This window comes from Lutjanus erythropterus, chromosome 19, assembly GCF_056507025.1.
Source record: "Lutjanus erythropterus isolate fLutEry1 chromosome 19, fLutEry1.hap2, whole genome shotgun sequence".
In the NCBI taxonomy this organism is placed as follows: Eukaryota; Metazoa; Chordata; class Actinopteri; order Lutjaniformes; family Lutjanidae; genus Lutjanus; species Lutjanus erythropterus.
This window is the reverse complement of record NC_139335.1, coordinates 32,802,622-32,819,464: the sequence shown is the minus strand read 5'-3', so window position 1 is coordinate 32,819,464 and position 16,843 is coordinate 32,802,622. Positions and strand designations below refer to the sequence as shown.

Here is a 16,843-nt window from a genome sequence, read left to right as displayed (position 1 = left end):
CTGAAAGATTGTGTATGACTGAGAAACCTGAGATGTAACATGAGTGTATTTGAGTTCACTGTACAAATCTCATGTTCAGTACATATACAGCAGCCCTGGATATACTTCATATGATTAGTTCAGCATTATCTAGATCCTTTGAAAGGAGAACTGGATCATTTTCACATTACATTCCCAACATGGAGTCACATATTTGGCAGCACAGAGACCTTGAAAATGATAGTTTTGACAAAACACTTAAAACTTACAAGGAAGAGTTCAGAATTTTTGGAAATATGCTTATTCACTCTCTTGCCAAGAATAAATCCAGGGGGCTCATTTATAAAAAAAACACTCCCAGATTTGTCCTTGAACTCTTAAGATTATTTCAGATGATGTACGTAAGTTCAATTCATAAAAGATTCTGAGCAAAAAACTTTGCAGCAGCTTAAGCACCTGTGATCTGTAAATCTCTACTTAACTTACTGAGGCCACCTGCTTTACAATCAGTGATTTTCTCTTTTAGAGTGAATGTAGAGGTGAGGGTTTCATCACGAACACTGTAAACAAGAAAGTAGAGAAAACTCAGAATTTCAAGGCTACCGACTTCATTAAATGTTTGAGTTTTGTATCAAACTTAAACTCAAAACTATAATCTTTTGTTGACATAATTTACTTTTCTTCTTTAGACAAAAAGAAGCCAGTCAGACAGTGAGGGGTAAACAGTTATATAGTCGACAGCTGCCAAAAACAAACTGCAGGCTACTGAAGTGCTCCAAATTGGGAATGCTGACTTTTACATAAGAGCCATGACTGCAGCACCGTTTATGAAACAGTTATAAACAGTTATGTAAAGTCACTGTGTGAGGTCTTATGTGTAGCTCAGGCTTCTTCTTCCCCAGTGGCTCTCTGGGATTGGGAAGCCCTTCCTGATCACCGGCTCTACAACCAGCTCCAACAGGCCGGGTGGCTCTGGCACCACCAGCTCCGTTACTCTAAAAAGATTGGAGTATGCCCGGCCCACTAGAACCAGCTGACCTGGGGGGATTCGGGGATCGGGTCCTCTCAGCCGTCGCCAGTGCACCCTGAAGTGGCGTACGAGCTCGGCCGGATAGTCCCACCGCAGAGTGGCGTTGAGGAGCAGGCTGGGGGAGGTGGACTCCGGTGAGGCACCAGAACCGCGCAGCCACACCACGTCATAAATGCACATGCCCTGAACCAGATGAGGGGGAACCTGCAGACTGGTTACATCCAACAGCTGAAGACAGAGAGGAGAGGAACAATTAAAAAGGGAGGAATTCTCATGTATAAACCCCAGTTCCAACAAAGGTGTGATGTTGTGTAAAACATGATTTGCAAAAACCTTTTGACTTATATTCAACTGAATACAGTACAAACAGATCAGCTTCATTGTTTTTTCTACATACACACTCATTCTGAATTTGATGCTGCAACATGTGGCAACAAAAGACTGACAAAGTTATGAAACGCTCCAGAAACACCTGTTTGGAACGTTCCACAGGTAAACAGGTCAATCAGTAACAGGTGACAGTATCATGGTTGGGTATTAAAGGGGTGTCCTCAAAAAGCTCAGTGGTTCACAAGCATGGATGAGGTGAAAAACTGCAAATAGTCCAACAGTTTAAGAACAACATTTGTTAACACAAAACTGCAGGAATTTATAGATTTCACCATCTACAATCCATAATGTCATTAAAAGATTCAGAGAATCCAGAGAAATCTCTGCATGTAAGGAGCAAGACTGAAAACTGACTAACTAACTGAATATCTGTGACCTTTGACCCCTCAGGCAGCACTGCATTAAAAGCTGCATTAAAAACCCTCATCATTGTATAAAGGATACTACACTTTGGAAAACTGTTGTCAGTAAACACAGTTTGTCTCTGCATCTACAAATACAAGTTAAGACTCTACCATGTAAAGAGAAAGACATATATCAACAACATCCAGAAACACTGCAGACTTCTCTGGACCTGAGCTCATCTGAGATGGACTGACACAAAGTGGAAAAGTGTGCTGTGGTCTGATGAGTCCACATTTCACATTGTTTTCACAGATCATGGACGTTGTGTCCTCCAGGCTAAAGAGGAAAAGGACCATCCAGATTGTTACCAGCTCTAACTTCAAAAGACAGCTGCTGTGATGGTATGGTAGTGTGTTAGTGCCCATGGCATCATGGGTGTAGCTGACTCAGAAAATGTCTCAAGAGATTTGAATGTTTTCGTTTTCTTTTGTCTTGAGATTGTATTGTAAATAGTTTTTTGATGGTGAACCTTGTTTATTAGGCAGTGGCGACATCTATTGGCCAAACCATTGTATTGTATCAAGTAGGCAGCATGCTCTATTCACATGCTCAGCAGTTTTTAAGAGAGTGGCAGGGTGTGTTCTGCTGGTAGAGGCCACATGCAGGAAGATTTTATACAGAAGAACGGCTGTGCATGAAGATTTTGATTGACTCCTAAATTTTTGGATGGAAGGCGCACACGGTATGTGTTTGTGTTTTATTTTGCCTTATAATATTTGTATTTGTGCATTATTTGTGTGCTAATAGATTCTGCTGTGTGTGCTAATTTATTTTAGTTTTTCACAGTGTTCGCTGAGTGAAAAAGAAGACAATAAACACATGTCAAACATCAGTTGGAGCGTGGCTTCTCTGTCCAAGAAGAAGACTTTAGGAGCAGTTATAATGGGTAACTGTCACATCTGTGAAGACCCCATTAATGCTGAAAGGTACGTACAGGTTTTGGAGCAAGATATGCTGCCATCCAGATGATGCCTTTTTCAGAGACGTCCCTGCTTATTTCAGTCAGACAACGGCCCACATTGTGTACGTGTTCCAGCATCTTGGCTTTGTATTAAAAGAGTTCAGGTACTAGACTGACCTGCCTGGATACATTTTGTGAAGAGAAATTAAGTGTCCTTGCTGCTGAAAATTTGCAGAAACATATAGTTGAAATAGTTGTGGTGAAGTGGCTGTCAAAATACAGATACTGAAAGAATCCAAAATAGTTAAAATGTCAGTGAAGGTGATAAATTGATGTGTGATTGTCAGTTCAAAGATAAGTCCTAAAATAAATGAGTGCCAGTTGAAATGAATAAACTGAAAGACGATGTCAGTTGAATGTTGGCTCAAAGCAGTTGAAGTAAATTCTGAAAGAACACTGGAAGTTGGGGAGTTAGAAAAGATTTTTTTGCTGTTTGTTTTTATACAGTAGAGACAACACATTGAACACAACTGTCTCCCACTATCTCACCATGATTTCTCCCAGCCTGCAGCTGAAAGGTGTGTCCTGAGCTTCTCCATCCCGCTGGATGCTGAAACAAACTTCTCTAAGAGCACAGCCACGCAGCTCCAGCTGTGAACACCTGCACACAGAGACACGAAGGGCGCAGAGAGACCAGGAGTTAAGACAATTTTATAATGAAATCCATGAACTTTGCTGTGAGATCACCTTACCTGACAGTCCAACCCTCAGGATTCAAGTTGCCACACAGCTGAGTGAACTGGCTCACCAACTGGTGCCCCTCACCCAGTACAGCAGGAAGCACACTGGTAACTGCACAAACACACTGAGTTAATGCTTAGTGGTAACTGAGTGACAATCGGACCTCGATCTGAATGGATTCTACAGAGTTTCAACAAATCTTGGAAGCTAACATCCCAGAATGTTACACTACTCAGGCTGAAAACTGGTTGGATATTCCAAGAATACACTGAGCAGGTCCAGTATATTTCACCATAAAGTTCTCTCACCGTTTTCTGTGAGGTTTTCTTGACAAAGCGTTCAAAGTCAAACACAGCAAACTCTCTTAAGTATAAAAATTCAGTCTGATGAATTTGATTTTTGGGGTGTGTTGTCCCTTTAAAGCTAGGACAAGCTCCAGTCCCTTGAATGATCTAGCAGAGGATAAGCAGGTATGAATAATTGATTGACTGTAAGAAACTCACGTGAGACGTCCTGGGCGCTGATGTGTGTGCACAGACTGGCGTCTGTTGTCTTCAGCTCCAGAGAGACAGTGATCCCATCAGACGGCTTGTAGACGACCGTCACCAGGGTCTTGGATGCCAGGGGGACATTGAGGGAGAAGATCCTGAGAGATACACAACACACACAAAGAAACACACTGTGCATCAGCTGAGACACCTGTGTGTTTGGGGGTGATCCCTTTTCTCCCCCACTTGAAAATGAAGCAGGAGTGAAGAGAAAACACACACGCACTTGGCACAGACTGGAGTCGTATGCGTGGCAGGGATGAGTCCGTCCAGCAGCAGCGAGCAGCCTCCGTTCCAGGCGTCATCCGGGCAGCCGCGGCTCCTCAGCCAGCCCCCACCCTCCAGCTGTGTGTGGTAGTACAAGGGCTGAATCTCCTGAGCAGTCAGGTTGAACCAGCCCCCCTCCGCCTCACGCTGCACACACACAAAACAAGACTGCAGTCATCTATCACAAATAAAAACAACATTTTTTTAAGCACATTTTACTAAACAAACAAGCTACACCATTAGAGTTTGGAGTTGTGTGTGTGAAATAAAACTGTTCTGCATTACAGTACAAGTGAAGTAGAATTAGAAACTATGGAAGCCTATTTCTGAGATAAAAGTTGAAACTATGAGAAAAAAGTCAGAATTTTTAGATAAATCAGATAGAAAAGTCAGTATTATGCATTTAGGTCATAATTATGTGACCAAAAGTTGAAATGATGAGATAATAAGTCAGAATGATGAGATAAACATAATTATTCCTTTTTCCAAGATAATTTACACACCTCGCTGTGCGCAGTTTCATGTAGGAACTACTTTCTTTTTAGTAAAGACAAAGTAGTTCTGGTAGATCCTACTACAGAAAGAAAGTAGTTCCTACATGACAGCTCACAACAAGATGTGTGGATTATCTTGAGTCATTTTGAATTTTTCAAATGTATTTTTTGGTGCTTTGAGCACCACAAACCCAGTGCCATCTAGTCCCATTATACTGGAGAGAAACCAGAACTCTGCAACTGTATGGAGGAATAAAAATATAAAATATGTATTTTTTATTTTGGAGTGAATTGTCCCTTTAACAAAAGTGGCATTTCATGTTTCATTCTATAAATGCATTATGGTGCAATGCTGTGTCACATCAGTTACAATATGATGTGATGCCAGGCAACATGAGATGCTGTATGATTATGATGATATTATAATTATACACTACCGGTCAAAAGTTTTAGAACACCCCAATTTTTCCTGTTTTTTATTGAGAATTATGCAATTTAATGTCTCATTGCACTCTGAAATGAAAACATAGAACAAATAAATAATTGAAGTTAAAAAATAAATCATAGAATCAATTTATAAACCAAAATGTATTTTAAACTTTTGACTAATCAAAGCAGCCACCTTTGGCAGATATAACAGCTGAACACACTCTTGGCATTTTTTCTACAATGGAAATTAAATAATCATCAGAAAGTTCCCAGAAATGTGTGGCACTTGTAGGTTGCTTTGCTTTCTGTCCAGTTCATCCCAAACCAGCTCGATGGGGTTTAAGTCTAGAGACTGTTTTCAAGCTTACCATCTTGTTCTTTTTTCCTAAAGTAGTTCTGGTATAGCTTGGACTTATGTTTTGGGTCATTATCTTGCTGTAGGATGAATTCCTGACCTATTAGATGCATACCAGAGGTTACTGCATGGCACCGCAGAATGCTGTGGTAGCTGTTTTGGTTCAGGGTGCCTCTCACTCTGTACAAGTCACCGACCCTGGATCCAGCAAAACAGCCCCAGACCATCACGCTTCCTCCTCCATGTTTGACAGTTAATGTCACACACTGAGGAACCATCCTTTCTCCTACTCGACAGCGTACAAAAATCCTGTGTGATGAACCAAAGATTTCAAATTTTGATTCATCAGTCCATAACACCTTATTCCAGTCTTCAGTAGTCCATTGGCCCAGGCAAGCCACTTTTTCTTATTCTGACGTCTTAGTAATGCCTTTCTTGCTGCAACTTGACCAGTCAAACCTGCAACTCGACGTCTTCTCTTCACAGTTGAAACTGAGACTTGTTTACTACGACCACTATTAAACTGTGCTTGAAGCTGTTGTCCTGTGAGCCGCCTATCACACAGGCTGTTGACTCTCAGAAACTTGTTTTGTGATTCTGTTGTGGCTTTGGGTCTGCCAGACCTCTTCCTGTCAGAGTTTCTCCCAGTTTCTGAGTGCCTTTTGATGGTGAAGGAAACTGTACTCACTGACATCCGGACTTTCTTCACTATTTCTCTGTAGGAAAGACCTACATTTTTAAGTGCTATGATGGTCTGTCTCTTTTCCATTGTTAATTGCCTTTTTTCGCCATTTTATAGCAACACACTACTTTCTGCAGTACAGTACTGTTCAAATAATGCTCATGAGGGTATGGAACCATAGTGTGTTCAAATACTATTTTTATGCAGACAGAGGGGGTTGTAAGGAATCAAGAAAAGTTGGGACACCTGTAGGAATTGGTAGCACCAACTTTCAAGGCTTGATCAACCTCCATTGCTGCAGAACACCTTTAAGTTGTTAACACATTTTGTATAATTCTGAAATGTACATTATTTTTCAGTTTTGAGTAGCCTTACCATTTTTCACCTCTGCAGTTCACCACTTACCTTTGTACCATTTCAAGTTATTCATTGGACTTGAACTGCTTGAATTTCAATAAAAAACTGGAAAAATTGGGGTGTTCTAAAACTTTTGTCCGGTAGTGTATATCATATGATTATGAGTGTATAAACATATAAAATCATATTTTTGATGAACTATAAAACCCCACAGCATCTGCCCCAGCTGCAGATCCACCTCCTTCAATACCTGTCCTCTGCAGTAGAACGCCTTCCCGAAGCCCTGACAGAAGGAAGAGATGAAGGGGAGAGGTGATGCTGGACGATGGACATACAGGAAGTCTGACAGAAGAGCCCAGAACCTGCGGACAGGACAGGAATCTGTTTCAAGTCCACCTCCAGGCATGTTTTAAACCAGATAAAATGCTCTGCAAGAAGGATGAAGAAGACTGTGTGTGTCTATAGTGTTAATATTGTGTTGATCTCACCTGTCCTGATTCTTGCGGAATGTGGTCTTATCATAGTGAGCTTCATACACCCAACCAGGAGCAAAGATGGCGGTGGAGAAGTCATACTTCCGAATGAGTTCCAGTGCCTGTAGACGAGCAGAATGAGATTATACATACTACCAACCATCCAATAATAATAATTCATAACCAGACACACATATGTGTGTACCTTATTTGTTTCGAACATTCCTCCCACCACCTGACCTCGGGCGAACACGTCCACCCCGACGTAGACATCAGCCTGGCGGCCTTGGACCCCACTATAGTCCTTCATCCACTCCAGGTTCTGCTCTGTCCAGTTGTAGTTGGTGAAGAAACCATCACAAGCATCGAAAAACACCCTGTTATGGAGGGATCGAGTGGGTACGCTGTTAGAACTGACAAACTGTTCAAATCTCCTTGCTTGTCTAAATAAAAATTTATATTGAGGTCTGTTTAAAGTATTTGGAAATTATTCAAACCATAAAAGTCATTTCTCTACTTGTTTTTCTCGTTGAGTTCGTTTTGCCACTGTAGCGATCCTTTGTCGATCACACTGTCGTACCACAGGACCTGGCTGCCGGACACTCTCTCGTGCATCTGGTCTGTCAGATAGCGCAGGAACAAAGGTGTATTGTTCACTGCGACCTCCTGTGAGCACAGGACAGCACACACAACCTGCTTGTATTACAGGACATCACATATTGCAGTCAGCGTAGGTAATTACAGAAAAAAAAAACTGTGGAGCTCCCCAGGGCTCCACTCTGGGACCTCTTCTGTTAGTTTCTACGTGCTCTCACTCACGCAAATCATGGAAAACAACTAAATATGTTTACATGTTATACAGATGACACACAAATTTATATAACTACATCACCAGGGGACTATAATCCAATACAAGTGCTCAGCAGTTGCATTGAACAAATCAACAGTTGGATGTGGCAAAATTTTCTTTAATTGAACAATGATAATGTATTTGGACCCAAGGAAGAACATGTTATAAACTACAGACCAAGACAGAAATCTTGGTGTGGTCATGGGCACATTATGATAATTACAAAGTCAGCCCACTACCACCTGGAGAATATATCAAGAATTAAAGGACTTTTGTCTCAGCAGGACTTGGAAAAACTTGTCCATGCATTTATCTTCGCTCGACTTGACTATTGTAATGCTGTCTTTACAGGTCTCTCTCTAAAAAAAAAAAAAAAAAAAAATCAATCAGACAGCTGAAGCTTATTCAGAACGTTGCTGCTCGTGTTCTCAGTAAGACCAGAAAAGTAGATCACATTACTCCAATTCAGAGGCCTTTACACTGACCTCCTGTCTGCCAAAGAACTGATTTTAAAATTCTGCTATTGGTTTATAAAGCACTGAATGGTTTAGGGGCAGAACACATTTCTGATTATCTGCTATGTTATGCACCAGACCTCTCAGGGCGTCTGGAACAGGTCTACGTTCTGGCAGAGAGGCAGCGTTCAGTTTTTATGCACCACACATCTGGAAAAAACTTCCAGAAAACTGTAAGGTCTGATGCAACTCTCTCTTCTTTTAAATCAAGGCTGAAAACTTTTCTAATTGTCTTCTGTTTGCCTCACCTGAGGCTTTTGATTAACATCTAAAACTGTACAGTACTGTAAAACTGTACTTTGCTGTTTTATCTACTTTTTTTTATTTCCTATTTAACTCTTTTATGCTTTTATGTTTATGTAAAGCACTTTGAATTGCCTTGTGCTATACAAATAAACTTGCCCGGCCTTGCCTTACATGGTAAAGGTCAAGATGTTGCAGAGACGGCCACTTTAAAATTGTGAACCTGACTGTACATCCAGAACCTGCTGATATATCTTCTGTTTTATGACAGTTACACTGTTGAGCAGATTACCATTGATTGGTATTAAAGGTTACCTCCAGGACCCTATTTTCTCATGTCTTTGTGACAATGTGAGTAATGGACATTTTTTTAAATTGGTCCAGTTTTGAGGGAAAATAATAACTTTCATATGGAAGCATTTTTCCAGCAGGAACAGGAATAACTTTGATGCTTTCTGCTCTGTGAGCAAAGACACATAAACAAAAGCAAAAACAAAAATAATATAGAAGACATAACACAATAAAAAATGTAAAAAGACTAAAACAACGTAAAAGACATAACAAGACAAAAACAATGTAACAAGACGAAAATTCCATAAAAGATGTGACAAGACAAAATCTATGTACAAGACTAACAACAAAAATAAAGTAAAAGATATAACAAAACTAAAACAATGTAAAGAAAAGTAACAAGGCAAAAAGTAGAAGACTAAAGATGGGTTAGAGTAAGCAGTGAGTTCTGTTGTGGTGAAAGTACCACTCACACTGAGGGGGTTCTCTATGTTAATGAGCCAGCCATCGAAGCCGTAACAGTGGCTGATCTGGACCAGTTTATCAGCCACTCTCCGGTATGATTCCTCGTCTTTCAGGAAGTCCTCGCACATCGTGGCTCCATCAGTCCACTCTGTGATGAACGTCCCTGCAAAGCCAATCACACAGCAGATTTTGTACTCGGGGGCAGACAAGAGGACAAGAAGCCTGATTAAGACATTTGCCTTGTCGCTCACCAACAACGACAACTCCATGTTTATGTGCAGCGTTGGTCCACACAGCAGGAGGAATAGTCACCAGGTTGTGTGTGAAGTAGTTGAAAATATCAATGTACTGCCAGTGGTAGAAGGCATACGGAGCATCTGCATGTGTCCCCTGGACAAACCTCAACAACAGAGGAAAGCAAGACATGACAGTATGGAACATGGATGTAACTGCAGGCAACAGATTTATTTAAAACGACAGGAAGACAGTCATCTCTGTGAGAAATGAATGAGAATTATGGACCTAAACTACAGAAATCTTACAGCATTATGTGAGGGAAACAAAGAAAATCAATCGAAACGAAAACCTGGAGCAAAAATTAGGGCTACAACATCCCTCTCCCTGCCTGCTAGTCATGTGTGAGGGGATAAAACACCTTACAACACAAACTAATTTATTTGCAGTATGCATTGCTGGTTGTATTTTGCTGTGTGGTGGTATTTTTGTTCTTATTCTTCTTGTTCAGAAGCATTATGTAGGTCTGGTCTAACGCAGTGGTTCCCAACCTGGGGTCTAGGCCCCCCAGAGAGGCATCAGAAATCACAGGGGGTCCTCAAGACTTTTTCTGTTCTGAGATCCTCAAAATCAGATTTGCACATGAACTAAAATCACAATTTCAGGGTTCCTACAAGTTTTCCAAAGTCAAAGTCAAGCACTTTTCAAGCATTTTCAAGCTTTTCCAGCAGCTTACAGCTGGTATATGAGCTAAATTACTTCCTTACCTATATACAAAATGATTATTTAACCTCTTCATCACATTAAATCAGATAATATTGTGCTTTTATCAACCAAAATCATGTTTTATTACAGAATTCTACAAACAGGTGGCAACTTTGACACATTGTGAAACATTAAACTTCATATGTTTCAAAATGTGTCACCTGTCTATAGGTAGACTCTTATAAAACTTGCAAATTTTGCGCATTTTCTTTAACACTTAGTTGAAAATGCTAACAATTGATTAATCATTAATAATAAGATTTAAGACATTAACACGTCTTTTCTCTTTATTTCTTATTTTAAGTTAAAAGTTTAAATTTCCTTATCCACTGAAAGGCTCTGCCAGACAAAACAATATTAAATAAAAACAAAACAATGCCATTTCTAGACTACCGATTAATTATCAGTTTATTTTTATTTCAAGACACTTTTTTGTTGAAGAGTAAGATCCTTTTTGCTTGAGCAGAAACAGCTCATAAATCACTCTTGTAATGTAAGAACCACTAAACTGTATTCAAACTGGACTGAAACAAAATAAAACTCATCAAAAACCGTGTTAGTTTGTCTTTCCACTATTCCAATAACCAACTCTGGTTTGGTCAAAATAACCCCTTAATTGACTGAGTTAGATGTGAAAATATTCTTTGTCAAACATTTAGTTTTTTTCATTTAGCCCTAAACATGAATCCATACCTGTCATCCAGATAGCCACCCATCATGTCATGAGACACCAAGGTCCGACGTAGAGAGCTGGCCAGAGGAGGTTCCCGAGGCGCCAGAGGGATGGCTGCTACATTAAAAGGGTTTGCCTCGCTTCGTTTCCACGACAACAGCTCCTCCATAGTTTTAAGACCACAGCAGACTGGTTCGGTGGTGTCTGCATCGTAATGTTTGGCTGAGAGGGACAGGACGTGAGAAGGTTCTTATAATCAGATATCTGGACGACCACGGCTCAGATTGTTTATTGATCATCTTGCAGATGATCTACCGGTAATAAAATCACCTAACCTGGCAGCGGTGAGGATGTGTACTTGATGACTTCATGGAGGCTGTCTGAATCCATTGGTTGATCCAAACAAGACTCCAGCCTGGTGACAGGACATGGTGGCAGGTCATACATTTAGCTGAACATCATTTTGACACAAGTTCTAATCAGTCTGGGAAAAAAGTTTAATAATGTCTGAGAAAATAAACCTGATGATGTCATAGTGTCATCAGGATCATGTAGGTTTTAAATGTATAACAGAAAGCCTACATCATAGCCTGTATTAACTGAAAAGTACATATATAGTGGCCAGTAGTGATATTTATCTAACTAGATAGTCTTGGTGTGAGTTGCAGAGTTCATATCAGCCCTTGACTTGTTTGTCTTCTCTCTAATATAATGGAACTAAATTACGAAGACAACTCAGGGTCATAAAGATTTTGAGCTTATGAATTGATATTCACAAATAGTTTTATAGCCCTGACTTTTTGTGTGAATTTGCAAAAAAATTTCATACATATACAAGTTTGTGAATTTGTATGAGCATAAAGTTGGTGGGTGTACTTGGACAGAAAGTAGATCCTTCATGAAACTGCTCATAACAAGGTCTGTGAATTTTTGTGAGCATCTGGGCCATGATTTCTGTAAAGAAATATTACTGTTGATTTTTTCCGCACGTATTTTTCAACATCTTGAGTGATGCAAGTGTCACGTAGCTCCATTATGCTGAAGAGAAAGAAGACGTCTCGATGGACGATACCTCCAAAACTCTGCATCTCACACTAAAAATATCTTGATGGATACATAGCACTAGCAGGTAAAAATGTGTAATTTTTGATTTTGGGGTCTACTGTCCCTTTAAATGGAGGTGTGAGCTTTGAAAGATGTGGGTATTTAGCAGGCAGACACTGTGAAGTTGCTGGAGCTTCACCAATAGTGAGGACTAAAAGTCAGGAAACTATATATATGTCATAAATTCCTCAACAATACATGAATAAATTTAATTTGCATAATCCTGGTACCAATTTAATAATAAAATGGTATCTATCATGACTTTTTAATGATGATTTTATGATTTGTGGTAGCTTGTGAAAAATCCCACAATGAGGCTACAAATAATATACATTATGAATGCACGTTTATTTATGTTTATTATATTAATGTTTGCATCTGATGAGCAATTTGATTAAATACTTCTATACTTCTATGAAAACGGATACTGTTGTGCTTTCAGAGAGGCTGAGTAAATACATGGGTCTGAAATAAAACTTTATGTAACTGGAATGCAGCTTATTAGAAGACAAATCAATTAATGCATGAAGTAACCGTGGTCATTTGATACACCCTGCAATAATTCATGCATCAAATCATCATGAGACATGCATTGGTTCAGCATTACTTAAATATATGAACTGTACCATTATAGGATAAGGATAATAGGTTTTATACTTTATGTAATGATAATTTGTTGGGGGATGACTATTATGCTTTGTTTGAAAGTAAAAATTCAACCATTGTTGAGTATGGAAGGAAGTACCTGCCAAAACAATTTGTAAGTCATCCGTCCGTGTTTTAACTTTTATTATTACTGCAGACAGATAAATCAGATAAATCAAGGGTAGTAGGTGCCTTTTTGAGCAATGCCCTGTCTTTATTAAATTACCTAGTTTATGAAATGGATCTATTTTACTTGTTTACCATTATTGTTGTTTTATATTTGTACTCATACCACACTCATACCCACAGGTGGGTCCCCTAAAAAATAGAAGACAATGGAAGAAATTCTGCAAAAATTTTTGATTTTTATATCTGTAGTGCATCTTTTATAAATTGTGTATGACATAGGCTAAAATATCCTGTACTGTAAAAATTAAAAATTTGATAAAATTCAAAATTTAAAGGCAACTTACTTCAATAGAGTTTTGAGTTTCAAGCCCTACTCTGAAGTTATAAAAAGATTTTACCAGCTAATGTTTTGTTAAGATAATTGACTTTTTCTATTTAGATAAACTTGAATCTTTGAGTTTTAGAAATGCGCAGAAATTGTATTTCAAAAACAGAGTAACATATAAAAAAGTCAACATTTTTAGGTTTGTTTTCTTGATGAGAGGAAATAAAAAGATTGAGATGTCCTGTTAACTCAGCCTTAAGGCATTTATTTTTTATTTATTAAGTTTTTTTATGTGTATATGCATGCATCAAGAATTCCCAAACTTTTTTCTGGGGACACACACTTTAGAAATAACAAACCATCCTATTCCCATTTGATTTGTGCATTAATGAGTATTCCTGACCATTGTCACTGCAATTTCCACATCACCATATCTTATCTCGGTGCATGCATATACACATAAAATACCTTAGAAATAAAAAAATAAATGCACATAGGCTGATTTAACAGGAGGGCTCAGTCTTTTTATTTCCTCTCATCAAGAAAAGAAACTTAAAAAATACTGACTCTATTTCTTAAATACATTTTTTTCTAAAACTCAAACATTCATGTTTATCTAAAGAAGAAAAGTCAATTATCTCAACAAAACATTAGTTGGTAAAAACTTTTTAAAACTTCAGAGTTTGAGTTTGGCTCCTAACTCAAAAATCTATTTAAGTATGTTGTCTTGAAATTTTGAGTTTCCTCAACTTTTTGGTTTTTACAGTACAGGACATTTTAGCTTACTTCATAAATGAGACACAATAAGACCATTAAGGGGAAATTAACAGGCTCTTGTTTTTTCCTCTCATCAGTCAAACAATATACACATTTTCAATATAAATCTTATATTTTGCAGAATTTCTTCCATTTCGGGGACCCACATTAAATCTCCTGTGACCCACCTGTGGGCCACGACCCAGTCTTTGGAAATGGCTGATATAAACGCTCATTAATGCACAAACGAACATTCCCAAGATTTAGTAATAAAGCCTGTTGTGACATGGGTCGCGTTTGTTTGTCAGTTTTAAAAAGCGGGTCAGCAGAAAATAGAGTAATACAGTAAACCTGAAACAAATTACTACTACTCTTTTATTACAACTGCGGAACTGACAGTATATTAGACAGTAAGAAACTCAGTGAGCACTGAAAACTTTTAAGAGAATGTAATGATTGACAACTTTCTGCTGTCAACTAACCTTTAAGGTGTAAACAGCATGAAGCTGGTGACCTCTTCATTTTATATTTTAGCCAGTTAACAGGAAGTTAATTCACCAACAAACTGACCGCGCGATGCCTAGACTGGGTCAAAAGTTCAAGCAACTACTGACATGTAAGAAAGTGGAAGTAAGTGAGATACATTCATTCTCCTACAGTACAATAACGTTACCGGCTGGCTTCACTTCTGTCCCTCTTGCCGCCGACATTATCACTGTCCTCTCCGTCTTCTCGTTTCCTTCGCAGGGAAGACTTGTTTCCGTCCACAGTTAGTGCCATTACATTGAATTTGACTGAGAAACCTGGAGACACAAGCTGCAGCAGAACGAGGAAACAAAAAGCTGTGCTCTGCTCCACCAGCTACTACGACACGAGACGTCCGACACCGGTCCTTCACAATAAAAGCATCACCTCCATAAGTTAAAACGACAAAAAAGTAGCACAAAATTTTATTTTGAACGTCAGATACGTTGTTTTTACTTTATGCAAATTCCCCATAATTATAACATACATTTCTATGTTAAGTTTTAAAGAAACTACCATGGATTAAGTAGAGTTTTTACCAAATATTATGGAAATTACATTATATTACAGAACTGCAATAATATAGAGAAAGAAGGAATTCACTTTAACTTGTTTTTATTTTTATTGTCTATTTTAGAGGCATCCGTGCAATTAATTGTCCATAAAAGGGTGAACCGAGGGCAGCCGGACAAAGGAGCCAGTCTGTTGTTATTGTGCAAGACCAGAGTCTTTCACTTGGAAGAGATTAGTCACTAGCAGGAGACACAGGAACAACAACATAGGCAACTAAGGGAGGAAGGCAAAGATGGCGGCTGTAAACAATGATTCCGTGCATTAACAGTGGTGCTGTATGAGCGATGGGCTCTGCAACCTCAACAAGACAGTTAAGCAGAAGTTTAACACTCTTGGTTTAACAAGGCTTTCTCAAAGTTTACAAACTACCACACACTTAAAGTTTAGATCACCACCATCCAAAGAGGTGGGGTTTATATGTAATGTTCGTTACAAGGCTGAAATAAATAGAAATAGATATATACAGCCCCATAGCTACTGTGGAGTATTAGGGCCAGGGATATTTTTTTCATCCAGAGAATAAAGTCAAAAAATTGAGAATTAAGTTGAACTTTCAATACAAGCACTAGGCATAAGAAAAAAATGTGTCTATTTTCACCTGGGTGACAATAGGCACATGGCAGCTATTCGACTGTTCACAACAGAAACCCTTAGTCTAGATATGAATAGCGATAAATTCACTGATATCAAGAGGCTGCAGTGGGTGAATGGGTTAAACAAAGGACTGTCCTATGGGTAAGTGACTCCTGTCTTAGGAGTGTGGGATTTTAATTTAGTGTGAAATTAGACATTAGTGTTAACTTTTTAAACTTAATTTACTTGATAATACAGTTTTTAAATGTATTATTTTCAGTTTACTTAGGGAAATCAGGCAACAAAATTACTTGGCTAGGTTTAGGAAAAGATTGTGGTTTGTCTCTGTGATGTTGATGTAAATAGCCACAGTGGCTATGTGGCTATTTACACCCCAAGTGCAAATAGCATTGTTGGCTATGGTCACTCTACCATGCAAGGCTATATACACCAGGATGTAAGTAGCCACACTGGTAATCCCACCCCAAGTGCAAATAGCTACATTGGCTATTCCACCTAGGCGTAAATAGCATCTGCCAAAAAGGAAATCAGAGGAGGAAAGGTTTTAAATTTGGAAAATCAAGAATAAAGTTCAAATGCCATTTTGGCAACTGCAAAACCTTTCATGAAGCAGTCCTTTATTCCAAATTTGAGAATGGCTATTTTCACCTCTTTTTATGTTTCTCACCAAATTAATAACATACCATTGTATTAAGTCATTACACATGTTAGCACAACGCCTATAACACAACTATAGTGAGTTATGTAGAGATGGTATTTTACATGCAAAAAAAGTTGTGTGTGTGTATCTGTGCATATGTATGTATATGTAAAGAGTATAAAGAATGACAGACTCTGCATATGGAAACAAAAAGTCAGTGTTGACTTTTTTTAAACGTACGTAAATGTCATAAATGTAACTTGACTCACGTAACAAACATACTTATTTTAACCCAAACCCCTAGTCTTTTCCTAAACCTAACCATATCACTCCTCATGCTTCAGCCTAACCAACCCATAGGACTCAAACCAATGAATACAATAAATACTAGCCAATCACAGTTAGAGTAGGACAGGTCATGACTTAACCATCCTGGGGGAAAAGATAAATAAAGGAGCCTGTTCA

General features: G+C 38.7%; 1 protein-coding gene across 1 annotated transcript; it reads right to left on the bottom strand.

The window, feature by feature from the left end:
- Nucleotides 1-28: 28 nt before the first annotated feature.
- Nucleotides 29-15,024, bottom strand: engase (endo-beta-N-acetylglucosaminidase). Its single transcript, XM_084745052.1, has 14 exons — nucleotides 14,720-15,024; nucleotides 11,423-11,502; nucleotides 11,108-11,309; nucleotides 9,667-9,815; nucleotides 9,424-9,578; nucleotides 7,569-7,717; nucleotides 7,257-7,428; nucleotides 7,067-7,173; nucleotides 6,829-6,940; nucleotides 4,221-4,408; nucleotides 3,950-4,092; nucleotides 3,458-3,557; nucleotides 3,255-3,366; nucleotides 29-1,237 (listed from the first exon to the last, which is right to left on the bottom strand). Exons 1-14 carry the CDS (start codon nucleotides 14,824-14,826, stop codon nucleotides 851-853), a joined length of 2,163 nt encoding a protein of 720 aa, XP_084601178.1. The 5' UTR covers nucleotides 14,827-15,024; the 3' UTR covers nucleotides 29-850.
- Between the last annotated feature and the right edge of the window lie 1,819 nt (nucleotides 15,025-16,843).